General features: G+C 40.6%; 1 protein-coding gene across 5 annotated transcripts in view; it reads left to right on the top strand.

The window, feature by feature from the left end:
* The first annotated feature begins 2,190 nt into the window (after positions 1-2,190).
* ldlrad3 (low density lipoprotein receptor class A domain containing 3) overlaps positions 2,191-27,593 on the top strand; it is a 91,392-nt gene continuing 65,989 nt past the window's right edge. For 2 of the 5 annotated variants that reach the window (XM_085281756.1, XM_085281755.1), the window contains exon 1: positions 4,353-4,496. Coding sequence is in view for 1 of the 5 variants with exons in the window: in XM_085281754.1 (XP_085137880.1) it covers positions 2,836-2,890 (55 nt within the window). In the remaining 4 variants the exon portion in view is untranslated. Of the gene's footprint in view, positions 2,891-4,342; positions 4,497-27,593 lie in introns of those variants that run through there. The other 3 variants (XM_085281757.1, XM_085281754.1, XM_085281758.1) reach the window with 3 other exon arrangements.

Genomic DNA, 27,593 nt, shown 5'->3' with positions numbered 1-27,593 from the left:
CTATGTTCATGCTTCACACACCCAAACGTGCATGTATGGGTGTGCAGGGTAGTCACTAAAATAAACTTCTGAATGGCTCAATAGAAACTTCTGTTGAAATCATTGCTGCACTGATGCACGATGTGTCCTCACTCTTGTGTTTCTCTTTCTCTCTATTTCTTTTTGACTCATACACTCACAGACATCGCTCCCACCACTATACTGGTTATTAAAAATAACACGAATGTCAAGAGATTCACACTAGAGAGTGAACCTGCCGTTGCCAGTCCTTCAGGGGCCTTGGCATTTCGCAGCTACCTTGATGGCAGCCTGACACGACAAGGACGTGTCACCCTGAAGCTCTCAAGAGCTATATTTGTGCTCGCTCATCCTCAGCTCACGTTCTCATTAGATAAAATGATTTATTAGCAGCGCCCTCCGTGGCAGCGGACTCAGCTATTCTTGTTGGCAGAGTTACACTATATTTACCTTCAGTAGTACACCACAGCTTGCACGTAAGTCTCTGTTATATGAGGCAACACCTGAGGAGTCGAGGGGAATTTTGGTCAGGTATATTTTCCTCTCTCACTTCACTCCTTCTATCACAGCATACATTATTCCCACACTTTCTTTTTCACCTTCTCCATCTCACTTTTTTCACCCTCCTCCTGATACTTGTCTTGCCGCCGGCATACTTGCTCGCTGTCTTTTCGCACTGCTCTGTAAGTGTTGTTTTCTCTCCCCACACGTACACACACATGCTCTTTGCGCACTTCCCATTATACATTTTCTTACCCTTCCCTGCTTCTGCGGATGAATCTTTCTCTCAGTGCCACCACTCGCCCACAGGCAAAGTCATCCCAGGTTGCTACTTACTACCTCAGAGTCATTTTCCAAATTCGGCCACTAATTGGGTTTCTCCTATGATTAAGTCAATAACAACCTTCATATTAGAGTTTAATGTCCCCTAACGAGTCCATTTGTTGGCCACTGGCTAATTAGGTCTGAGCTGTTTATAGATAGCCTATACTAATTGATGAGCATTACTGAAACACTGTGTGTCAATCACTAATGCATTTGAGCACATTTTTGCTTTTAGCTTGCAGCTCTCTCGGGCAAAGCCCCCCAAAACAGATTATGCCGTTCTGGTTCATGGATCAGGCTGTATAATTTGTGAGACAGCTCAGCATTAACATTAATGATATCTCCAGGGGAGCGGAATAAAAATCCATTTAACATTGACTGACAAATCTTCTTTCTCGTCAACAAGCATTTAGTTTATTAGTGTTGATTGTAGTCTGGATTTCTGCTGAGGAGACTTGTGTCTGTCTTTGTTAACTGCGGGGATCTTTAAAATATTCATGCTTGCCAACAGTAAACTTTGTGGCTCCTCATGTACACCCATGAAGCACCAGGACTTGGAATGAAATGCAAAGGGCCTGAAAGGCAGCAATAGGGGGACATGAGGACAACAGGACCCTGCAGAAGCTATCAAGCTGGAATCTTTGACAAAGTTTCAACAGATCCGACTGACATGCCAGGACCCTTCCCACGGGTTTGAGTCTGCATGAAGCTCTGGCTTGATAAGGCAGTGTTTGGATGAATACAAAGTGAGCTGGAGGAGTCTGGTTTTGGGCCTCATCCAAGTCTTATGCCTCCAGGTTCGCCTGCTATCGAAATAAAGGGTTCGTTTGAAGCGAGGTTGCCTGTGTGCACAGCTGCAGTTCTATGATAAAAAGAGGTTTGATAGGTGAAGCCTCCTGTCCTTCTATCCCTCTCCCTGTCTCTTTCTAATTGAATCCAACTTACACTGGCATGCAAACACCGAAATATAGCACTAGGATTACTTTCCTTCTTACTTTCTTCCCTGTCTCTCTGTATATAGCCTACGCTTTGTGCCTGGATGCTCTGGTGCTCTCCGTGGATTGTTAAATTTTACATTTCTGCTTGTGTGGAAGTTGCTAGAGCTGAGATGGAACACCAGAAATGCAGGAGAGAACTAATCTCCTTCTGTGTGCATTTCTCAGTTTTTGTGCCAACACCACAAATTCATCCATACTTTGATTTTCTACAAGTGTTTTCCCTATTTTAACTTTCATCAGGGCTAACCATCTGTTATAAGATTGCTCCAAATAGCTCCCCCTCCTCCATGCCATCTGCTACCATATGTATTTTTTTTAGAGTTTCAGAATATATTCATTCCTACTGAAATCAGGTAGCTATATATTTGCCTGATAGGTACAGCTGGTGTTGTTACCTTTTACTTTAACAAAGACCAATATGGTCATTTTATCCTCAGGTCCTTCTCACTTAGGGATTGTTTTTAACCTTTTTTTGGATTCTTTAATATATTTTTTTTTTTTTATTTGCCTTCAGTTACTTCTTTCGCTCACTTTTTCTGAACAGATTCAAAGTTAGTTAAGTCTGTTATTGCTGGAGTTACGGTCCCGCTTTTGCGCATACGGCACCGTTAGGGAACCAGTGTCCCGGACTGGCCGGCCTCTGCTCTCCCGGCTCTCTGACTCCGACTCCGCCTCTCTCTGAGCACCAACACACGAACGACCGACTACACTCAGCCTGCCTACCGCCACCTCCAGCTTTCATGCCTACCCCACCCCTCCTCCCCAAACTGGACTCCATAGTTTACGGCCGTCCCAACGAAAGCACTTCTTCCTCGCCGAATGCGCTCTTAGATTTCCGGAAGACGTCAAAGAGCCAGACTTTAAGAGCATAAACAGGCAAGAGTAGCGAAGCAAAGGAGAAGTTTTTTTTCTCCCTTTTCTTGCCCTCAGTTGTTGCCCTGCAGCGGGGCAGGACAGCAGGAGTAGGCCGGGGGGTGCACAAAAAGGCGTCCGTATGATGTGGATCTGGTACCTTCTGCTTGGTTCGGGGTCAGGCTCAAGAAGTGTTGGTAAGTTTTTCAAAGCCAGGGTGAAACTAACGTAGTTATCACGGCGCGGACACGCTTCGGTGCGAGTTCAGAGGAAGAGGGGGCGCTGATATAAAAAATTCTTAAGGACGGGCTGTGTGGTGCACTACTTTCTCCCTCGAGTTTCCTCAAAGTTAGCGAAACGACGTCTTTGAAAAGAACTTATAAGACATTTCTTTTCCCTCGACTGAACTGGACTTTGTGTGTGCGTACGCGCCAGTAAATTTGGATTATTGGCAGCAGTTTCAGAGTTTTTCGTGCATGTCGAGTGTCTCGCATTCGCTACATGTCCCCTTCACCTCTGAGACAAAGTATTTCTTTTGCTAGAGACTTCCTCCGTGGCGTGTCCGTTCACCGGGTTGTTTTGAGATGACGCCGTGGTCTCCCCCTGCTACGTTATAAGTGAGAGGTTGTTGACAGGGCGCCGTTGACAAGTCAAGCTGTTCTCCAGCCTCGCCGTGGAAGCTGCACGGGGCCCGGAGAATGACGTCTTGTAGTTTATGGGACACTTGTGACAGCCACTTGTTTCTTTTACTTGGTTTAAACATGATGCAGATTTGAGCTAATGTTCACATTAGTGACGTATAATTTCCCCGGTGGTTATTACAGGATGCTCAAATGCTTCAGTGAGGACCTACAGTGAATAAATATATGACCCAGAAATAAACAGTATCAGTCACAGATAATTGGATTTGCTTTTATTGCTTTTTAATGACGAAAAAATGCGTGGCTTTTATGGAGTGTAACAGTGACAGCATTGCTGATGTTTCCAGCAGTGTGGGTTTTAGGTGGATTTTCACGGTCTCCCAGCTACAGGTGCATTAAATGGGCGTGGCTGGAAAATTTAAAAAGAGCCAAGATGCTTGTGGTGGTGATGATGATGCTTGTTTTGTCCCAGCAGAAGAAAAACACACACACACACACACACACACTCAATGTGAATAAATAAGTGGATTGTGGCTGGTGGGGTGTTGGGTATTTAATCAAAAGAAGAAGGTGGGTGAGGTGGCTGTGTTTGTTTTGGCTCTTACTCTATTTAGTCCATTGTGTGCCCCACTCCTTTCCTGTAGCCTACGCTGTTACCTGCAAGTGGAGTTTAACTGTGAAAGTTAAGTTAGCAGGATTTGATGAGGGTTACAGGCCAGTTACAGCTCTGTGTACTTGCAGTTGCCCTCTACCCACAAAATCTCATTAACCTAATTATAAACAGTATATTTTGCAATCAGTTCAGAGTCATTAAAGATGACACTTGTAACTCTTTCACAAGACGGTTGTTCTTGCATTCCTATTGGCTGAATTCGCTTTCACGTCTTCATTATAATTGGCCTGGTGCTGTGGGTTGTCACGCTGTCATGACTTCCTGGGACTCTTGAAAATAATGGAGCCGTCATTAATGTGATTAGCAACACCTGTGATTCGCTTGACATGAAAAACTGAAATGTCTGCAGTGAAGAAGAAAAATGTTTTTGCTCGTGTCACTGAAACAGAAGTGCAAATAACATTATATTAGCTTCAGACAGAGATTTAGTGTGAGCTGCCCACTCTGGTTTTCTCTGCAGGAGCAAAGGAGGATGTATCTGTGATTAATGTAAGAAATTTTCTTTCGAAATATTACGGTAGTTTGTTTTCTTTTGTATGGCTTACGTCTGCTCAGCTTTGAATAGATAAACGGTGCTTCAGTGTTTTATTAGCTCATAGCCTGACCAGGGTAATAATGTCAGCTTAATATGAGTTAGACTCTGTTTATGTGACTGTGTTGTATTGTTGTCCAAACCAGCATAAAAGCTAAAACACAGCATAGGATTTAACAATCAGTATGTGGGATACTAGGACGTTAGATAGTGGTTAGTGCTGTGCTATACTGGAAATGTTGGTCAAGTCCAAAGTAAATACAAGGTTGTGTCATAACCAACTTCTAGCAGTAGTCTTTCTCTCCTCTCTCAATAAATATTAATAATATATTTGTGTGAATGCCTCACAGCATTGATGTATGCTTTATCTTTTGGTGCTCATAACCTTTATACTTTTTCAGATATTAAGCTTTTTATGCCATTTTTTTTACCCCATTTTGCTGAATGGGACAACATTATCAGTGTGATCACCAGTTTTGCTTGCTGGGCTGAGCCATGTTTTAGCTCAGTGAGATGAGCAGCCGTTCTCAGAGCAGGAGGGCCGGGTTCGAATCCTGCTTATGGCAACATTTTTTTCAGTTAACAGTTCAACTGTTTTAAGTATTTTCAACACAAATTTCAGCTTTTTCACCCCTTTTCAGCAAAAATTTCAGTCGCTTCTGCTCTTTTCAGTAGAATTTTCAACTTTTTCACCTCTTTTTTTTTTTTTTTTTTTTTTTTTTTAGCACAAATTCCAGCCTCTTCTGCTCTTTTCAGCAAAATTTTCAGGTTCTTCATCTCTTTTTTGCTGAACATTTAGCTTCATCACCTCTTTTCAGCACAATTTAGCTGTTTCTGCACAGTGCACATTTTTTCTCTCATCATATCTTTGTTTGAGACCAGAACTGGTTTGGCTCAGTGGGATGAACAGCCACCGTGAGATCTGGTAGCAAAGGTTCGAATTCTACTTGCGACACTTGCTGCAAGTCTTCCCTCCTTGCACTCTCCCTGCTTTCTTGACACTCTTCAGTATAGTGTTTCAAATAAAGCAGTTTTCAGCAAACAGTTCAGCTTGTACACAGTGTTTTCAGCAGATAGTTCTCCTTATGCTGTTTTCAGATTCCACTACACGGCATTCACTAGGGATGGGTATCGAAAACCGGTTCTTGTTGAGAACCGGTTCCCACTGTTTCAATTCCTTGGAATTGTTTGCCAAAATTGCAGACGATTCCCTTATCGATTCCAGTCGCCCCGAATGACGTCACCACGTTGCGGAGCGTCATTTACCTGACAGGAAACACGGCGCCTAAGCGGCTCAAACGCTCAAAAGTTTGGTTATACTTTACGAGAACGGAACACAACAGGGCAACTTGCAATACTTGCAAAGTAGATATTTCATTTAAGGGAGGAAACACTACGAATATGCAAAAGCATTTGCTCACAAAACACGCGATGACCTTAAATGAATGTCGTGATTTTAATTCCGCTCCGGACTCATGAATCTCAACCCAGCAGCAGCGGTAACGTTTGCACGTCCTCTCCCGTTAATTCAGCAGGTAAATAATCAACTAACAGTGCATATTATGTTAGTGCGATCTGCCTTATTACAAAACCTGCTATTACTGTGCATTTACATGTACAATTTTTTTTCCCCCTTTAAAAAAAGAAAAGGGAAAAAAAAAGAATCAATAAGAGAATCGATAAAGAATCTAATCGTTAAACAGAATCAAATGGAATCGGAATCGTGAAAATCTTATCAATATCCATCCCTAGCATTCACACTGCATTTTCGCAGGAAATGCAACTTTTTCTAGTTTTAATTTGTTTTGGGGGAATGGGGAAATATGACAACATTGACTTTTGAACTTTTGGCAACAGATAATGTCACTACAGATATACAAACCTTACATTAAAAACTCTCTATATACATTGCAGATTCAGTTTGTTACCTACCCTATGCCTGTAATTGTGAATGTTGAAGATCTGCAAATACTCAAATGATATTTTAGTGCATTTAATATTCTTTACACACAATAGCACAGCATTTGTCCATTAGCTACAGCCGGCTGTGACCAATGAGCTGTGAAGAATGAGTATATTACACTTTATAAATTAGTGCATAATATGTCAGTAGTTACAGAAGATTTACCTGATAATTAAGCCTTAAAGAAATGCCTCTGAGGTAATGAGGTATTGATAGTCAATAATGCAGACAATAAAATGATAATGATAACAAAAGATAATGTAGATAATGATTGTATAAAATGTTAATAATGGTAATGATTTAATAGATAATGAGCAGACAGGACATGATATGTTGAAGATAGTTTGGAGTTTCTCAGTATGACGTGCCGCTTTACCTTACTGTTCAAACTACTGATGAAGTGATCAATAATGAAAAGATGGTTAATAATTTTTGCTTAGTTTTGGTTTAGTAAATCAGGAGCTACTTATGAGGAAAGTGGTCACCTGTTTCACTGTATTTATTAGTTTCTCTAGTAATTCATCATCTGCTGTAGAGTCCTCATTTAGGAGTGTTTTGGATGTTCTGCTCATTAAGTCTTCATCAACTGTCAAGTTATTTTTTTACTTCTTTTTAACATATTCCTTTTAGTAGCAGACCAAAAACACTGCAGTCCACAGCTTAAGTTACTCACTCATTTAAGCCCAAGTCATCTTAGGTGGTTACCCGACTGCAGAAAGGCATTTAGTTCAAACTTGCAGTGTATACATGTTATTTGGGTCGGACTGAGATTTGTTCTTATTGCTAACAAACTGCTCAGGAGTTTGTTTGGAACTGGAAGGGGACCCTATCGTCCAACTAGTCTGGGCGTGGTTGTTTTGGTCCTTGATTAAATGTGATTACAGTGTTCACATCAGCACAAAGGAGTCACCCCAAGGAGGAAAATGAGGCGTAGTTCAATTAAAACAGATTAAATGGCAAAGGTGGAAAAACATCCTAAAACACTGAGAAGTCAACACAATTTTGGAAACTGATGACTCTGTTTCTGTGACACTTATTTACCATAAAACATAGGATTAGCTTTAAGCTTCTTTGTGTATGTTTAAGCTTTAACCTTACTTGTACTTTTTTATTAAATCCTTAGATTGCTAACCACACAAGTAAGTTCAAAGAGATGCCAAAGCCCACACCTTACTTAAGTGGGGAATTTTGAATTAGGGCTGCTCAATTAATCGAATTTGAATCACGATTACGATCTGGGCTTTCAACGATCATTAAAAATGACTGAGCCGATTATTAGCCCCTCCCTCATTTATCCGCGACACCTTAAAGGCCGTCTGTGAAAATATTGTCGGGCATAAACCGTCCGTGGCGCAAAAAAGGTTGGAGACCGCTGATTAAGAGGACCCGAGGGAAGCTCGGAAAGCTAAGCAGAAGTTATTTGGAGAGTGACTGCCGTTGGTTGAAAAGAGAGTTTAAAAAAAAAAAAAACTTCAGTGGTGTTGCACACTATTTTATATTATTTTTTTAAAGTCATTGTTAACCCTTTAAAGCCGGTCAGAGCAGCACGCTCCGTTTTGCGTAACTATTTTTAAATCCCTGTAGAATCTGAACCGTGTAAGCTAGCGCAATAATTTGTTTTGCATATGAAACCGGAGGAGTTGTACTTACATCTTATGCCATCAGCTTGTCCTAGGTCACGGTTTCCTTCCACATATAGCTTTGCAAAAATTGCATAAAAAGCGCTTGCAGGAACAAAAACATAATATTCCAGAAACACGCTTTGCCGTTCCTATCAGCTGTTCGTAACACTTCCCACAGTGAAATGATGCACATGCTGTTTTCTTTGCAAATTTGCATCATAGGATTGTTTTTTGTTTTTCCTGCAGTATATAAAAATTGCTGTATCTCCAAAATAAAACTATGAAGACACTCAAAATAAATTTCCTGTGGTGGGAAACTATTTTTTGCAACTTTATTGTATTTAAAGTTTTGAGGGATAAACCTCTTAAATTTCTCCAAGTAGAAATATATGTAAAAAAACAAAAGCGATTTTCAATTTTTTTTGTAGTTTATTGCACTTTTTTGCAATTAATGTAATTACTATGGACTTAATGCATACATATTATTAAAATATGGGCTATAACAGTTGTATTGATGTATAGCAACTTGAAATGCTCCCACAAATGGCACTACAGCATGTAAAAAAAATAATATAAGCTCTGGTGGACTTGGTTCTATGGTAGGTCTTAAAGGGTTAAATAAATATCGTCAAATAATCGTGATCTCAATTTCAGTGAAAATAATCGTGATTATCATTTTTGCCATAATCGAGCAGCCCTATTTTGAATGAAACCTCGATGCTTTACAGGTTACTGTTATTCACTGTACACTGAACTGGCTTGCTCACCCAAAGTACATGGCAGCATGCAAAATTACTGTGGGTGTGTGGGTGTGTGGTCTTGAACATTAACAACCACACCATATATTCAGCCTGACATAGCCATTTTCCTTGATCAACATAATTTGCACTCCAGTGATCACTCTGTGTTAGAAGGCCACACATAAATGCCAGGAGGTAGGTTTTTTTCCATTCATAACCAGAGAAAGACTATTCGGGTCATTTCTCTTACTGAACAGAACGACAGAATCACATTGTTTGCCGCTTATTGTGCTTTGTATTTCCTCAGTGTTTGTTCACGAAGGCAGGCCAGTTGGCCCCATAAAACTCTGCGTGTTTGTGCTTATCACTGCATGTCTTTGAAACAGGGAAGAGAGAAAGAGATGTTGTGTTGTTTTTTTCCTCCTCTGTGGCTGACTTAGCTGATATGCTTCCAGCAAAGCATGAGTATTGAAACCCAGTTTTAAACATGCTCCAGGGGTAAACTATTGAAAGGAGTATCAGTAAATGCTGTTATTATTGGTTCTTCTCTCAGCACTGGAAAAATTAGGAAAATAGAATTTGCAGGCTCATTGCCTAGGTGTGGGTGTGTTCATAAATTCAAATGGAAATGTTCAGCGCATAAATTGAACTGTTATTCAGAAATTCAACATCAGTTTCAGAGTGCCTAGAGCAGGGAGGAATTTAGTGATTTGTTGGCAACAAACGCTTTGCTTTTTTGTTTCCACCTTTTCCTCTAACAGCGTTGGTATTGGCAGTGGTAGAAATGAAATGTTTTGGGGTTTTTTTCTGTTTTATATTACTTGTCTTAACGGTAACCATCCCTACTTTCAGCCTTAGTTGCTTTTGCTCAGTATGCCTAGACTTAAAGGAGGACCAGTGTGGCTTTAATTCCCTGAGTTGTTAAACAAAGCCACATGACTGGAGTCATGTTTCAGTCCTTGGGAACAGAGCATCATTAACTGTAGTGACCACATATTGTGTGGTTTATGCCTTTTTTGTAAGTTAAACATTAATACACAATAGGGACAAATTAAAATAAAAACCTGGGGTATTCTGCTGGAATGGTTTTGGCTCACTTGTCCGGTTACAGGGACATTTAATCAACACAAAGCTATTTTTTATTGTCTTTATCCAGTGATGAAGATGTTGTGATCGTCAGTGCCACCCATACAAAAATGCAGTAAGTATTGAATGTTTTGACGAACATCAAAATGCAGTCGGTTAAATCCTATGGCCTTTGCAGTCACCAGGAGGCCCATGTATAAACAGTGTTTACAAACCGGAACAGCGTGTCTCTATTTCCTCCCCAAAACTAGTGTTTATAGAGGAAAAACATGCAGCAGAAATGTGCAGACCTCCCGCATACTTTAAACCACGCACATGTACACACACTTTTGGCCGTAAATCTACAAAGACATTTCTGCATCTAACTCTAAAACCTCAAAACCAACATGGCTACAGATGCACTACTAACATTGAGACTTCAAAATACAGTGGACAAAGCCAGTGGCTGATGTTGTGCATCTTTTTATATACAGTCTGTGGTTGATGCCAGTGCCAAAAGCAAGTCACTGTCGATAGACTTAGGCTTGGCACAAAAACGGTTTTGGTTCTCTATAGAAACAACAGATCTCTTTGACCCTTTTAGGGCTTTAAACTTGCCTTATTTATGGCGTGGCACAGATGGTTGCACTGCAACCTGTCAGCTGGGCTTCACCTTAGATAATTCAACTCACTGAACTGAAATTTGTGATTTTGCCTGGTGTTAGTGCCTTTTAGACTATTTTTTTAACTCCAAAAGGACTACTGAACTTATACCATTGCAAAGCATCTAACAATGCAATATGTGATATTTTGCTGAAGTAAACATCCCAAAAATAATTTTCAAATCTGAAGATGTGACAAAATAATTAATATTTGCAGATAACTTATATCACAGAGTTAGTGCTGAAGTGACGTGTATACTGCAGGACATTTACAAATAAGGGATTTGTACATAGTTGGACCTTTTGGCTGTTATGTGTGTTCCCTCCATGGGAAATGTATGTGCTCTGTCCTGTTTCTTCGAGCAGCTCTGATCTAGAAGTCATGATGCTAAATATTTCATGAATCCTTGTGTATGTGTATTGGAGGAGAGGAAGAAAAAGTATAGTGGAAAAAGTTAGGAAACAGCACATTATACAGTACCGTGCAACAATCTTGAGCTACCCCTCATTTCTTTATACTTTGGCTCCAAGGAGCCAGACTTTCTTGTATTTTTAAAAGTGTTCTTGAGCAAAAGGCCCCCAGGCTTTTTCACTCATTTTCTAGTCCTGGTACCTGTTTTCAGGTAGATTGTTAAGCCACTAAACACTGACCTGTGACTCATTCAAGGGTGAGCCAGTGTTGTTCCTACATATAACAGAAAACTGACAAAGAATATTTTAAATGGTATCTTTAGACATTTTTTACTAGTAACCTGTCACAAAACACAAATTGCTCCACTCCAATTTCTTTAGTTGAGAAATGCCAAGCATAGCAAAAAAAGAATATTTATGCATAGACAAGGTAATTCCCACAAGTTTGCATATCTCAGCATGGTGTACAATGTGGCCTTAGAAAGTCTGAGGAAACTAGATAAGTGGAGGGAAGAATAAAAAGTGGCATACCTAAAAACTATCTACAGCAGATGAACAGTATCTGAAGGTTGTGTCCTTAAGAAATAGGGGGGGGGGGGGGAAGTCCAAGACATGAAACAGGAACTAAGAGATTCATCTGGCCCTTTAGTTGATCCATCTGTTTGCTGAAGCCTCATCAGAAATCGAGTCATTGGAAGGTTGGCTGTCAAGGAGCCATTATTAAGGAAGGGAAACTGGGAGAAAAGGCTTGAGGTATGCCACATTACACGAGAACTGGACTAAAAAAACACGTCTTATGGAGTGATCCGAGTTTTGGTTCAAAACATAATCAATATGTCTGTAGGATGTAAGGAAAGAGACAATGTTGTAAGAGTCTGCAAGTGGAGGCTCTGTCATGGCTCTGCCTGACTGGCAACAGCCTTCATTTTTTTGTATAACAATGATACCAAACACACTGCCAATGCAATAAAACGTACACGATAGGTGACCACACAGTGGAACACTAACAGTCGTGTACTGGCCTCCCCAGAGCCTCAGCAGCATTGAAGCAGTATGTGATAATCTTGTCTGTTGTTCTGTTCTTGGAAATGGAATAAAGGGCAAAGAAATGAAGGGTGGATCAAGACTTTTGCACAGTGCTATGTATTGATTTTGGATTGTTCTTAACTTGTTTCTGTTTATTTACTGATTTGAGCTGTTTAAATGAAAATATGTAGTTTTTCTTTTGTCACCCCAAGAATATGGCATTTTCAGTTTTTACAAACAGTGTTTTCGCTACACTTTTACAGTATATACTGCCAATAGTTATTCCTGGTGGGGTCAACCTTGAATATAGTTTGTGCTAGACATTGATTGTAGCTGTCTGCAGTGCCAGAGCCATAAAGTAGTTTGAGATGTGCTCAGAACTTTGTTTAAGCACTGAATGTTTCTGTAGCATTTTTAAGACTGCTGCAGTGTCTTAGTGACTTTTTTATAGCACATACACACATATTGTAGCAGCTAAGAGGAGGAGAGCAGGTTTTCCCATTCCTGTCAAGTCTGACACTAGTCTGTTATAAAACAGTCACATTTCACACCTTTTATATTTTAGTTTTTCCTGGAGGTGAGGTAGATGAACTTAGGAACCCTGCATGTTTTTAATAAATCCCGCTCGTGGGTCACCGTTATTAGTTCAAACAGCTCATTCCTCTTTATTGATATCCCATTGTTTTATGATTTTTAATAATCTTTTACTGTGAAGACACTCTTCACACTGTGACATTGATGGAGCTCCAGAACAGCGTTCATTCGCTTTGTGAACTAGCAAAACACTCACAATGTGCTCAGTTACAGCTTAGGTGGGAAAGAAATGATCAGCAGAGCACTCATGTCTGACGTTCATAGTGTATGTAATCTAAATTAAGAAATTTTACTGCAGAAATAAAAGCTGCAATGCAATTTCAAATGGAGTTTATCCATCGATCTGTATCGTTTTGTCTAATGTATATAAACTGGAACAAGAAAGCAGTAAATTGCCAAACTGAGCTTCTCCAAGGGAGGTTTGTGAAATGCAAAGAGTTGCAGTCTGGCCATATTAGCTATGTCTATCAGGTTTTGTACGATAACAATGACAACCCTGATGTACAGTAAATGTATGTATAAATATAACCTGTTTATACTGTGGAGCCCTGAGGACAGTTAAGCTTGCACACTTGCTGATTTTAAATGTCAAAGTATCAGGAAGCCTGCCTATGTTTGCTCTTCCAGTGCAGGACTCACAGTGGACTGTAATTGTTAGCTGATCGAGTTGGATGGATGTCGAGTCTGCTACAGTTTTTTTTTTTGTTTTGTTTTTCCATGACTGGGTTTGAGGTGTCAGAATCAGACTGTGTTGTTGTCAGTACGTTGAGTCTTGTTGAAATTTTTGAATTTTTAAAATGTTTGACCTTGAACATCTTCCAGTGTTATTACTTCAGACCAGAAATGCACACTGCTCTGGATATGAACCCTAAGCTGAATAGAGATTACATTGTTTGGATCTTAAACAGCTTTGGCTCTATCCACCCGCTCACCTTGGTTTCTCTACTTTCATCCTCATCCAAGGTGCTCCCTGTGAGAGCAGAATGACCTGCTGTATGTGTCCCCTGTGTTGCTCTGCCTCCTATCACACAGGGAAGAGATCCTGGCATGCTGACAGCTGGCTCCCCTGCTGTCCCATGTGATCAGCAGTCATTTGCTGTACTTTGTCTCACGGCCACAATGGGAGCCAGTGTGGACACTGACAGGCTATTTTGGACTGAAATTCCACCATCCCACTGTCAAACCAAACAAACTCTACCTTAAAGGTCAACAAAAACCCACAGAGAAAAATGGATACCATCAGGGCAGCTGATACTTTGTTTGTTAGTGGAACTATGTGAAAATATATGGGGTGTAAGCGCAGTTACATGTTGCTGGGTTCATGTGAATTTGACTTGAGATGTATGGAAAAAAATTGTACTTAATTATCTCTTGTTGATTTAGTTTTCCATGCCTGCATTTCCTTTCTACTCTTTCCTTTTTTGCCACCTTTATTACAAGATGTACATATTAGCTACCAAATGCCTGTGGTGAAAATTATGCAGCACTAAACCTTTGTGTGTGTACATCTTTAACCTCACACATAATTGTTTTAAAATAATTACACAGCCCTGGCAGTTTCATCATTCTGTTGAGTGGCCCAGCTCCATCCACCAGATTTGGAAGCTGCAATTAGGTGCAATTTTCCAAACATGTAATCATAAGAAAAATGTTCATTTCAACTAGATGATGTTTTTGATTGCAATCACATAGACATTTATTTCCCCTGCTGGTATCTTTTGTGCACCAACTGTGAGTACATGAGCATTTAGTGTCTTGTGATAAATATGCAAATTGTCTTAATAGCTTTGTAGGTGAACGCTGTTTTCAAAGCAAAGCGTTACCGCTAATGTATTCATTGACAGGATTAGATTAATCTTTAGGATTATGAAGACAGTTAATGGAACTCTTTTCTTCTTGTATTACACCTCACAGTAATTTAGGATTGCTCAGTAGGTCAAGAGTTCACAGCTGAAACTAAAACAAGAGAAATGCTGGCTCAGGAAACAAGCCTCACATTTATAATTGAGGTGCTACAGAGTGTGAAATTTACACACTCTATGTCTTACTAATAGAAATCTGCCAGATTCTAGATTTAAGAGTGAATATTATCGCCTTGGAGGTTTTTGAATGCCATTATGTGACATATTTCCGTAACTTGTGTTTGACTAGGCCTGACAGAGTGGGAGAAAGGGACAGCTAAACCTCAGGTACTCTGATATCTACTCTTATCTACGAGGAAAAGCACAAGGGAGCGATCTGACCGCAGTTCTTTTCGCACCAGATTGACATTTACTTGACAGTGCCAATTGAAGCCTCTTCACCTATTACTGCGTGCTCACTCACACGGACACACGTTTTGATTTAGAAAGCTCTCAGGTGAAATTCCAATCTAGAGACATAAAAGCTATTATGCAGTTGATGCTATTTCTCCAGGCGAGTGCGTAAATGAGCAAATAAGATCAATCTCAATTCGTCCGACCTGAAGTAATTGCTTATTTGTCACAATTAATTTCAGAGCCTTGACTCAAGACCCCATGATATTGATATTGAATGTCTTCATTATTACCTGCTCCTGAAATGAATCTGAATCTGAAGAATTAGTTTCTGTGTTGAATGGATGATTAAAAAGGTCAAGAAGGAGAGAGAAGTCATGCAGAAACTGGAAGTTTGAAGTATGCAGAGGAGCACTAACTCCACCTCTGTCACGTCACAAATATGGCTTAACCCCCTGAGCTGTCAGCACCTTGCTTTGGGTGTGCACACTTTATTCCCCACATTTGTCTTTCTTCTCTGCCAGTTATCATTCCTGTGAGCCAGTGCATGCTGCTGTGTTTGTGGAGGTATAAGGTGTAGAGTGTATGTGCAATATGTACAAAGGGTAATCCTCTCTTGGAAAGGAACCAGAGGAGGCGAGGCGCTCATCTTCACAGGAACTAATCACCCGATCCCGCCTGCTGTTTACAGGCAGTCTTGCCAGCCAAAATCAAATGCAAAGCCCATGTTAATTGCCTTAATGCTGCTTCCCTGTCAACCATGGCTTGGCAGCGGCCTTCAGCACCGGGCCACAAAATAAATTCTTTTTTTTTAAATTCATCAATGAATGCCAAAGACAAAAGGGAGTTCTGCTCCCCAGGAATGCAAAGTAGAATCAGTTTTTATTTACTCAAATTTAAAAGCAAGGAAAGCAGAACAGATCTATGGGAGGGCGAATGAAAGTGGAGGTTGTTATCATATGAAATGGGGGCAAAGCATGAAGTTCAGACCTATCTTAGGTCATTATAAGACCAGAACTATTAGTCTTACTAGGGTCTAGTGCAGGGGTGGCCAACCAGTCAGAGACCAAGAGCCACTTTTTTTTTTTACTGTGTTACCGCAAAGGGCCACATCATACGCATGGGCACACATGAACATCACCCATCATTTCCTCCCTCTCTCTCTGTCACACACACACACACACACAAAATACACACATCTCTGCTCAGCCAGATTTATTGTAAATGTCACACACCAACATGATAATGACAGAAATGGACTCCTCCAGTACTAAAACCACAGGCCAGTCATTTTCAACAATGAACATTGTGTTCACTGTCTCACACACACAAACTCTCAGTTCAACCAAGTCCACAAACAAAAATATAATAATCTACAATAGCATTTACTTTTACAATGCATGTTGTTTAGTGGGACTTCTAGCATTCCTTGCCTTGAACAATCCTCTTCAAACCTGGCTTGTATTCCGTTGTTGCCACTCGAAGCAATTCTTTCACATGAGTGTCAGTCAGAACAGATTGATGCTTTGATTTCACATGTTTTAGGGTAGAAAACACAGACTCGCAGACGTATGTTGACCCAAACATTGACAGTATCTTAAGCACAGCCCGTTTGACATTGGGGTATTTTTCCATTGGCACACTTTTCCAGAACTCAATGGTCCCTTCCCTTAAAGCAGGTTTCAATTGGTCCTCCTCACAAAGATCGATCATCTCCAACTCAGCCGCAGCTTCATCTGTGACTAGCGGGACTTTCAAACAGCCGGTCTCTGCATTAAATGGGTCGACGAGGAACGTAATCTGTGGCCTTTTCAATTGTAGATCATGGAACCGGGTCACAAAGCTTTCGTGCAAGTTTTCAATCAGTGTTGCATATCTGGCTCTTTGCTTACTCAGGGCAGCGCTGGCGACTTGCCCGCTGGCTTTTAGCAGAGTGGGAAAATGCGTTAAATCTCCCTTTTGAATATGTGTCTTGAACAGCTTCAGTTTGTTGACAAACGCAAACACACTTTGCACCAGGTCAGTATTTTTAACTTACCCTGCAGGGTCAGGGTCAGTCTGTCCAAGTGACACAGCATGTCGACCAAAAAGGCCAGATCCATAATCCACTTGAGGTCCGAGAGCTCGGGATAGTCCTTGTCCTTCTCTTCCAGTTTCACGACATTCAAAAGCTCAAAGAAGCGAGAGAGTACCTGGCCTTTTGACAGCCACCTCACAGTGCAGTGCAGCGGCAGGTCACCTGGAAGCCCTTGGTCCAGCTCAGCGATGAGATTCTTGAATTGCCTGTGGTTAAGCGCATATGTGCGGATATAATTGACGATTTCCATCACAGGCTTCATGATGTTATCTAAATTCAATGATTTAGACACGAGTTGCTCCATGTGGATGATGCAGTGGAAATTCCAAAAGTCAGGAATAGTTTGGTCAGCTTTGCACAGCCCCACAAGCCCGTTCACAGATCCCATCATGGCTGGTGCTCCATCCGTGGCTATTGCAGTTAATTTCGTTATGGGCAGATTTTCTTTTTCTAATGCAGCCATCACGGTTTTCACATCTATGGCACGGGTTCTGTCTTTTAATGGCACAATATCCAGGAGTTCTTCTTTGATCACACAATCGTTTGACACAGACCGTGCAAATATTGCCAACTGAGGCTTGTCTTGTATAAAACAACTCTCATCCAATGCGACACTAAAATACTCACATGCTTGAAGGTCAGAGTGCAACTGTGATTCAATAGCCGTGTTAATGTCCGATATTCTGTGTTCAACAGTGTGGCGGGACAGTTGGACGTCTGATACCATGCGTTTTAATTTGCCGTTTTCAGGAGACAAGATCTCAACAACGTCACTGAGGCATTTTTTAACGAACTCCCCTTCATTGTATGACTTTTTAGCCCGTGCAATGTTCCAAGCCAGCTGATAGGATGCGAGCGTTATGGTCTCTGACCGCTTCGTAAATTTTTGGAAAAACTGTATCTGCTTTTCTGCCTGACTTTTCAAAGTGGCCAACTCGTTCTTGCGAAGTTCAGTCCCTTTTGGAAATTCGAGGTCGATGTTAGCATGGAGTGAACTGAAGTGGCGCTGAAGCTTTGAAGCTTTGAAATGCGCTAATGACGTCTGACATATAAGGCAGAATGGCTTGCCATTGCGTTCAACAACAAAAAAAAACCTCTCCCACTCTGTTAAAAACGTCCTGTGTTCATCTTCATATTTTTCTTTTTGCTTTGCATTTTTTCCTGCCATTTTAAGGGCGAACTTGCTCCTACTGGGAAACTTTGCAGTATTTTCATCTCACACACATGCACATTTGATGAAAATACCGTATTGAACTCAAGCGATGCAAACGCGCACATTTTAAAACAACAACACAAAAAAAACCCCGTACCAAACACAAACTTTGATATGAACGTATCAGGCAAAGAGCCGCATACGGCTCAAGAGCGGCGGGTTGGCCACCCCTGGTCTAGTGTGTCAGAGATGGTAATTGAGCCTGTCTCTGTATAGCCTGCTCTAATGAGAAGCTGCAGGCCTTGGGGTGACTAATTTCTCCTATGCTCAGAACGATATGTCAGGCTGGCTGTCCTGTGTCTAATGACTCCAGATACTTAATGAAGGATCGGTGAGATTTCCAGAAACATGAATGAACCGTTTATATTAATGTACTTCATAGTGCACTTGGGAGACTTGCAAACTCAAAGGCTTTTGATGTCCTCAAAGTGCACTTTGCTTATAGATATATATCCAGACAGAGCAGAGGCAAATTAAAGCAAAAATCTTAAACCTTGACCTCAGCATAGCGTGGGGATCTGACTCAGCTTAGCTGTGGGGAACATTTTGCCGGCACTGTGTATTAAAGTATTATCAAGTTAGCAGTAGGTTTCTAAGTTTTAAGGAATTATATAATAAGGTAAGTAGCATATCAAGGCTAGACAAAGCTATATTTGCTTGGCAAAGTATAGCATGTTCACCACTTCATCAGTTGGTGATCTGATCTCTCTGCAGCTAAATTCCCTAAGTGACAGTACCTCAGTGCCTCAGTAACCACATCCTCATGAATTCAGTTCAGTTCGATTTTAGTTTTATGGCACTAATCACAACAACAGTCTCCCCAAGGTGATTTATATTGTAAAGAAAAAGACCCTACAATAATAAAGAGAAAACTGCAAGAATCAACAATCCTGCAACAATCAAACTGGAGATGCTTTGACCTGTATGAGTTGTCTACACAGCCCTGGACAGAGTTGAACATGTCTTATACAGAAACCAGTGAAGCTGGTAAACATCACATTTCACTGTCATGTGATTCTCATCTCCACCGTGTCCGCCATGGGTCAGGAGCTCTTATGTCCTGAAGGAGCAGCACAGCAGCTGATTATGATGGATTATGATAGATCCCTCCTTGACTGTCCTCTGCAGCTAGTCGCACATTCCCCGACTGCATTTTCACACCCTCACACACGTAAATGTTCACAATGGTGACACTTTGAAAGACACTCTGCAACAGAATGATCTTTTTACCCACTGGCGAGCATAGACCATACAGTAACACATTCTTTATAAAATCGCTGTATGAAAGTACAATGATAATGCAGTGCCACTGATCAGTAATACATAGTTCTGAACCTAATTAACTCGCCACAAACTCAGATGAAAGCTCACAAACCCACTGGGAAAAGGAGAAAAAAATCTAAAAGCAGACCCAGAGAAGGAGAGCCGCTTTCACAGCAGGCCATTTGTTTTGATTTTGTTTGGTGTCTTTACCGGTGCTGTGCAGAACACTTTGAGTAGTGCATCTCTGTCAGATCAGCCACCTCCTCCACCCACAACCACCACCCCTCGTTCCATTACCACAGATGGAGTTAGTGTAGCAGCCATGATGAGAAATGAGGTGGATGGCACTAATCGCCGGTGCAGACTGATGTACGTTCAGTCACCTGGTCAACAAGCCGCTAAAGAAAACAGATGTAGAGCAAAGGCCATCAGTGATGGCTAAAGTGGGAGAATGTCAGCGTTGATGGTGATATTGACCCAGGGGAGGCTGTAAGAGATTTCACGTCGCTGGATGCCGTGACTCTGCATACGATACTGAGCAGCAGGTGCACTGGCGTGTTACATGGAGAAAAGCAAATGGTTGCCCTAATGTACTCTGAGAGTACTTTTTAGGCATTGCCATGACAACATAGAGGACTAGGGCTCTGCACTATGTAAGAGAATTACAGGTCTAAGTAAAACAAAGGGGAAGTGAAGCCAGAGCAAGTGGGCTCACCAGCAGAGGAGAATTAAGTGGCAGCCAGAAAAACAAGGCGGGGGTTGGTTGGGGGGGTGAAATTGCAGTAACGTGGTAGTGATTTAGTCACATCCACTTTTTATCACACAGGAAGGCTAAACGCTTATCAGAGAGCAATAGAAAGCAGGGCTGCATAGCATATCTTTTCAGCATCAACATTGCGATGTTCCCATGGGCAGCAGTAATCGCACTATGTCCCCTCAGTGAGGCCAATTTACTTAAGCATTTCATGCTATAACTGCTGTGACATTAAAAGACTCACATGGTTCTCATTTTCCATGACTAACCTAAAAAAGAAGTTGGCCTGATATAAAATTATTTACTTAGATTTAAGGATTCTTGGATATATCAAATTACTGTTCTTTATTTTTAGAACAATGGGTCTGCAATCTCACTGCAGAGGAGCAGGAGAGATGCTTAGAAAAGGGAAGATTTGGTTTCAAAAAGAAAAGCAATAAATTGGCGGGGTGAGTCAGTTTACTCAACCGGCGGCTGCTGAACCATGCTGTTCTATTAGACTCTGTTGTTTTATTATTATTCTTTAGGTGCACGCTGAGACATCTGAACCATATCACTTTTTCAGTTTTTGTCCAGTATACTGTGGCGTTAATAGAAAGTGAGATATCCCTAACCTGTTCGCTCATGGCCTTTACTGTAATTAACAGGTAGGGGAAAAGGGTCACCTGGAATTGAGCAGTGACCTTCTTCCTTATCACCAGTCATGTTTTTCTATGAACATTATTTCGTATGCGAGTCGCCGTTTTTGGAGGTAGCACACTGACTGAAGTCTTATTGGAGTGACCTTTAGTTACGGCATCAGATGCCGTTTTGTGAACTACACATACACCTTCTACTTTTTAAAATGTCGTCCTCATTTCACTTTATACTACCATTTGGCCGAGTGGATTTAACATTATACAGAGAAGACAGACATTGGAAATGGACTACAGTCAAGAGTCACCTGTACTATTTCCTTCATCATATCTGCATTGGGGGGGGAAAGTGTTTTCATTGTACTGCCCTGATGGTTTCCCCTCTTTGACCCTTCACTTGAGTCTAACGTCTATCCCACGTACCTTTATTTTTTCTCCCTCTCGCCTTTGTGTTTCTCTGTCACTCTCTTTGGCCCGTTACATTTGGCAGATATAGTCAATTCACACTCATTTTCAAGCCCTGAAGTGACTCCATGGCCTGGCTACACAATTAGGAGCTCATTACTTGCTAATACATAGACTAGAAGACAGACAAAGGCAGTCTGCTTTTTTGTTGTGCTCCTTGCTTCCATCATTTTATATCTCTTTCTCCCCAGGCACTTTTTCTTCTCACTTCTCTCATTTCACCCTCTGCTACAATACATCTTCTCCATGGTGTATAATGAGCTTGTGTGTGCTAAGAAGAATTAATAGTTCCATTTCCATCGCTTAAGCATTGTTTTTGTGAAATTGGATATACTCTCAGCCCTTACACCTAAGACATTTGAATCTCCAATTCTTATTTTCTGGTTCATTTGGCATCCAGCAAGCTTAAAGTCTGCTTACAGGAAAATCTGACATTTGTTTCTTAATGGATTATACACATACACACAAAAATGATTGCAGAAAACAAATGGGAAAGTGTTTAAATCTTCTAGAATTCTAATGTTAGATCCATCTTTTTTTTTCTTTCTTTTTTTTAAATCATAAATTTTGGTAGGTTAGAATGACATTATAATAATGTGAGCAAACATTCTTAGCTTTAGCCATCCTCTGGTATTCATATTTGAGTATCAGAGTACAATGTCATCAGCGCCAATGACTGATGACATTCATCAGACAAATGTTTTGTGTCTGCATCCTTAGGCTTCGACAGACACAGGCCTAGAGACTGGTTCATGGCCGTCTGGCAGCCACTGGCTGCTAGAGGGAAAAATGCGTATTCCCTCATGGGTTGGCTGCTGGTCGCATGAGGCTGACAGCAGTCGCTGTGATTGCTAAAGTCCCAGCCATACAAGCCTAGACATTGGTCAATGTCACAATCAGCCGCAGTCTGAGAGTCACAAAGGTGCTGTATGAAAAGCCTTTTTTCAGTTGCTTTTGGTTTCTAAATACCAACCAAAAGTTTGTGATGCACAACTTTTATTTTAAAGGCGAACATTCTCTTTGCACTTTTTCAATTGTTAATCATTCTCGGCAACTTTAAGAATGATTAGGAGAGCTGGATTTACTTTAAGATCCACATTACCTGCGTTTTTAATAGCTTTTATTGGCGTGAGCTGGGTTTCACAAATAGTGCTGTTACTGCTTAGCCAAACATCTCATTCCCGAGACTTTATCTTGTCCGCCCAGTGACGTTTAGTATGCTATCATCTTGTTTGGTATCAGCAATATATGCATACTAATTAGTGTAGGCTGCTTTTCCATGTATAGTTGGTAACTTTGTCCGAAGCAGCTGTTTCTTATATTTATCAATATAGCTGTGACAACAAATTTTTATGGTAAAGTTATAATTATGCAACTTTGGCTTGTAGGTTTAAATAGAGTTCTAAACTGACCCCACCAAAGACACAGCTGCAAAGGGAGCTGAATACTCCTTATCTATAGCGGATGTTGTGATTTTCCCCTTAATCCATGCATTTGTGCTAATGTGAGTCATCAAATGTACCTGCAGAGAAAACTGCTCCTTTTTTCCCTCAGGTTTTGCAAACAAATTATTTATACATAATAATAATTTGAATTTGACTGGAATTTGAAACTCTTATAAATTTTCATGTTCAGAGCTCAGGGTCTACAAGTAAAAGCAAGCTGAGGAACAGAGAGAGCCTCACAGGTGTAACGTAAGGTCAGCTTTGTCAGATTTCCCTCTGTGGCACTGTCTGCATCATTTCTCACTATCTGGCTGGCTCTGCTGAAATGCCAATTTGCTCAGCGAGGGGTCTCGCAGCATAGCGCTGGATGAAGGATATGTCCTGTTTACCAGTGTGTTCTGCGACAGTTGACTGCATGATGAAAGAGACGCAGGGGAGTGTTGACATTTAGTTTTGTGCCAGTGTAGGGAAGCAGAATTAATGGAATAGATTTTGTGAGTTTGTTTGATGAAGAAATGCAAGCCTATAGGAAGACATTTGCCTAGCTGCCACTGTGTGTAGTTGTGCACGCTTTACTTGGAAATACGTGATACTTTTTTGTATTTTTTTTTTCCTGTGTGTCAGACAATACTGCTTTTTTTTTTTTTTTTTTTTTTTTTTTTTTGTCTGCATTTGAGCGGCAAGCAGCCCTTCCTCGATTCCAACATCTAAATCTAGTTGTTGTTTTTTTCATTCTGCCCCCCATTCTTCCCTCCCTCCCTCCATCCTCTCTCTCCTAAATGCTGTGAAGGTAATCCCAAGGTGATGTTAATAGGCTGGGATACTGTTGAAATTGCCACTGTCATCTCTTAGAGGATTAGATGGACAATTGCTTCTATGAAGGCCAAGCCAAGCAGTTCAAAGAAAACTGCAACAAAACAACTTTTCTAAAAGTGCCTTATACTGCCAGCATGCAAGTAACCTCTAACATTACAGCTTTTGGGTTTTATGTGCTCAGTATTGAGCTTGCATAGGTATGCACTGATGTTCTGATCTCCTTTTTAATGTAACTACAGATGGACTCATAAACAGCGAAAATATATCAAAGCTTTGGGATTATAGGCTCATTGAGATCTTTGATCCTAGATTGATGGGGGACCATTGTGTGATTAACGGAGTTTTATTTAGCCAAGCCAGGGTAATTTTGCCTGTCACCATTGCAGTGATTCAAGTGCAATATAAAAAGGCCTGTTTGACATTGGATTTGTTGCTTTAATAGTATAAAACTATCATGCAGAACTAATGAAACACTGTTGTAAACATCTTGTCATAGCTGCTGTATGTGGATGCAAGTTTGAAAGCCGTTTGGTCAGCGGTTCCCTTTATTGTTTCCTATGTAGAGACTTTGCCAGTCGGGTTATTGACTTTTTAGTCTAAAAATCTTAATAGGACTTCTTAATAGCACCTGTGTTGAAATCATTCTAGAGATATATTAATAGATGACTGAAGGGGAATTGACAGCAATTTCCAAATTAAACTGGGTTTGTGTTTTCATTTTTATGGATCAATGTCAATCACTTTTTCATGTACCTATTATTGTGGGGTAAAGTGTTCAAAGAAAAAAAGACAAAATAAGTTGAACAAAAATGCCAGATGTAGTAAAAATTATACAAATTATAACTCGTATATTCAAAATGATATTTTATTTTTTTTAATTTGTTAGAGTTAAATAAGCACTTGCAGTTTCCAAACAAATAGTTTGCTAGCAATTATTTTATGGTTCAGACTTTACAGGCTTAAAAAGCATGAAAAACAAATAAGCACTTTTGGCCCATATTGACATAATTGCATCACATATTTGCTGTAAATGTGTTGAATGATGCATGGTGCAAATCCTCCATCCCAAAGGTGTTCTGCTGAATTGAGATCTGATGACTGTGGGCCCCATTTGAGCACAGTGAACTCATTGTCATGTTCAAAAAGCAGTCTGAGATGATCTGAGCTTGGTGACATGGCACATTATCCTGCTGGAAGTAGTCATCAGAAGATGGGCACACTGTCAGCAACAAGACTTAGATAGCCTGTGGCATTTATACGATGCTCAACTGGGACTAAGTGTGCCAAGAAAATATTCCCTACACCATTACGGTGCCACCAACTCCAGTCTGAATTGTTGATACCAAAGCAGGCTATATCTACGCTTCTGAATATCTGAATGACCCGACAACTTTTTGTCCAATTTTAATGAACCCGTGTGAATTGTAATTACACTTCAAGGTTTTGACATGTTGTGTGTTCAGACGTGCTCTTCTGCATATCTTGTACCTTGATTGTAATGTCTGGTTATTTGAGATAATCTGCTATCTACCCGTTGTCCTCACACTTCTGGCATCAACAAGGCATTTTCACTCAGAGAGCTGAATATTTCTTTTGTTTTTCAGATTGTTCACGGTGAAGTCTAGAGATTCCTGAGTGAGAAAATCCCCCGTAGATCAGCAGGTTCTGAAATACTCAGACTAGCAATCTGGCACCAACAGTCACGCTACGGTCTGATTTAAATGACCATTCTTCCCCATTTTGATGCTCAGTTTGAACTTCAGCCTACAGGTGAACCTAAAAAAGAGGGGGAAAAAACATGAAATCAGAAGACGTGTCCAAATATTTAACTGGTAGTGTAGATGTCGTCAAAAGTCACACAATGAGTTCTACTGTAAGCATAAAATATGTACATGCATGTAAACTAATCACAGTTTCTGTCTGGCCTTAGTTTGCCTCTTTAAGCTGCTAATTTTCCACGTCTATTCTCTCCTTGTGTGTCTGCCTCACTCCACTCACTCCGGTGCTATTTCAACCCACAGATGCACTATCAATAATTCAGCCCCTTTAACAAGGCTCAGGCTTTTAAGAGGGTTTGTCAAAGCCCCTCCTTTCTAGATGCCTGCTAGTCACTGGGTGGTCATGTCCTGGTGGAAAAGTCCTTGATTTTGTACTGAAACCAGAAATAAAATTGTTGATAACAGACATTGTATATCTTTATTTATATTGTTATTGAGTTTGTTTCCTCTCAAGCTTGAAAAAGCTAGAGCACACTTACTACTGGCGGGCCAAGAAGTCAGCGTCTTGCCAGGGATGTAAAGCCTAAGCTGTAGACAGAGTAAAATGGCAGCCAAAGCAAGAAGACAGGCAGGGTCACAAAAAGTTCATATTTCACTTTAATACTTGTTTACATTTTTATGCACCAAACAGAAGGCTGGCGAGGCATTGCAAATCCCAAACAGCCCCAACATCTTTTGGGGCAAAACCCATGTGGGTAAAGACTGCTTAATTCTGTGTGGAGCATGTGTGTTTGGATTAGTTTCAAGGAGGTCTGCAGGAAACGGAGGCTGCTGGTTTTCTGAGTAATGCGTACTGAAATTACAGCTATCCCTCAATGTCTGTGATAATGTCATAAGCTACAGAAAACGTACATTTATGCGGGCATATTGAATGACACAAGCCCATAGATTCATTGAAGAAAAGCAAAAATAATATGTGCACTTTGAGAGAATGATTGATTTGTAGCATTGCCATATTACTCTTGTATATAGAAAAGCATTACTTTAGAAATGCAATTTGGCTTTTCAGTTTTCCTGCTGGTCTGACGGGCTATAAATCTGCAGCACTTATTTACCAGATTGGTTGTAATTAGTTTATACAACAAGTCACATATTCAGTTTTTATTGCCTCTTTTGAATTTTGAATCAATGATTATTTAAATTATTGTCTTGTATCAATAACGAGGAGTTGGTTTGCACATCTAAAGGTTGGTATTAAGCAATACTCCTTTGTTTTGTGAGTTTCCTTGAATTCTGGCATCCTTATTTCATTAAAAAGCAAATGTTAAGTCCTCCAAACAACTGGTGACTAATCTTCCCTCATCCTAGAGTAAGAGGACAAGCTTGTGGTCTATTGTTTGCTTCTCTTCAGATACACACAGGGGGATTTGCTGATTGCCCACCCACAGAGAGCTGACCGGTGCTGTGGAAAATCCAGCCGAGAATTAATCACTCTCCCCTTGTGAGAGTTGTTGCTCAGGAGTTTCTTGATTGGGTTTGACGGTGCAAATTTTTTGAGATGTCCTTTAACACCCAAATTCAAGCTTGGTTACCTAGTGTTAAGCCTTTTTTTGTTTGTTTGATGGTTTGTTTGTTTTTAATCTTATTTTTAGACTAAAGATGAAAAAAGGAGCCCCTCGGCATCATATATGCAAAATACTCTGCAGTGAAGAGGCTTTATGTGCGATATGTTTTTCTCCCCGACAAAAACATGCTCGATAATTTAACGGAAAGAATTAGAAGTACGTCTACTACTACTTGTTTCTCATCAAAAATTCCAAGCTCCATGAATAAGCAAATGTAGAGATGCCTCTAGGTGCGGCGGTGAGCCGTGTCACACCCACCAGTGAAACGTTGCTGGTCTCATTACACTTCGATCAGAACACAGCCACTACAGCCACTCAAACCACACAATTTATGTCAGAGTAAGAATAAGTTTAGCAGCTTTTTCTAAGCGTGTGTTTTTGTTTTATGATTGTTTAGCATTGCTTTCAGCAGGATGCGTGGGATAAGAAAGTCCTGTTTTTATTAAAGTCTCTTTCCTCAGGATGTTGAAATATGTGTAGTTAAATTTCACGTCTTTAGTTATGCGGATAAATGGGTGTGCGTGCGGCTCAGAAATGACACTGCTGCTTGGTGAATATTTTAAATGTCATGTGAAATGTGGAAATCAGACACAAGTGACGGGGGAGGATTCTTAAACATTGTTTTTCTCTCTTCAGCAGCAACCTGCTGCTTTTGTTTAACTTTCTTGCTCAGTATTCCTCCTTCGTTCTATGTATATATCTCTC

This window comes from Mchenga conophoros, linkage group LG7 (assembly GCF_057382185.1).
Source record: "Mchenga conophoros isolate Kocher_MC1m ecotype Shallow Benthic linkage group LG7, M_conophoros_male_GT1.1, whole genome shotgun sequence".
NCBI lineage: Eukaryota > Metazoa > Chordata > Actinopteri > Cichliformes > Cichlidae > Mchenga > Mchenga conophoros.
Note: the sequence above shows the minus strand (reverse complement) of the source record. Positions and strands in the feature narration are given on the sequence as shown.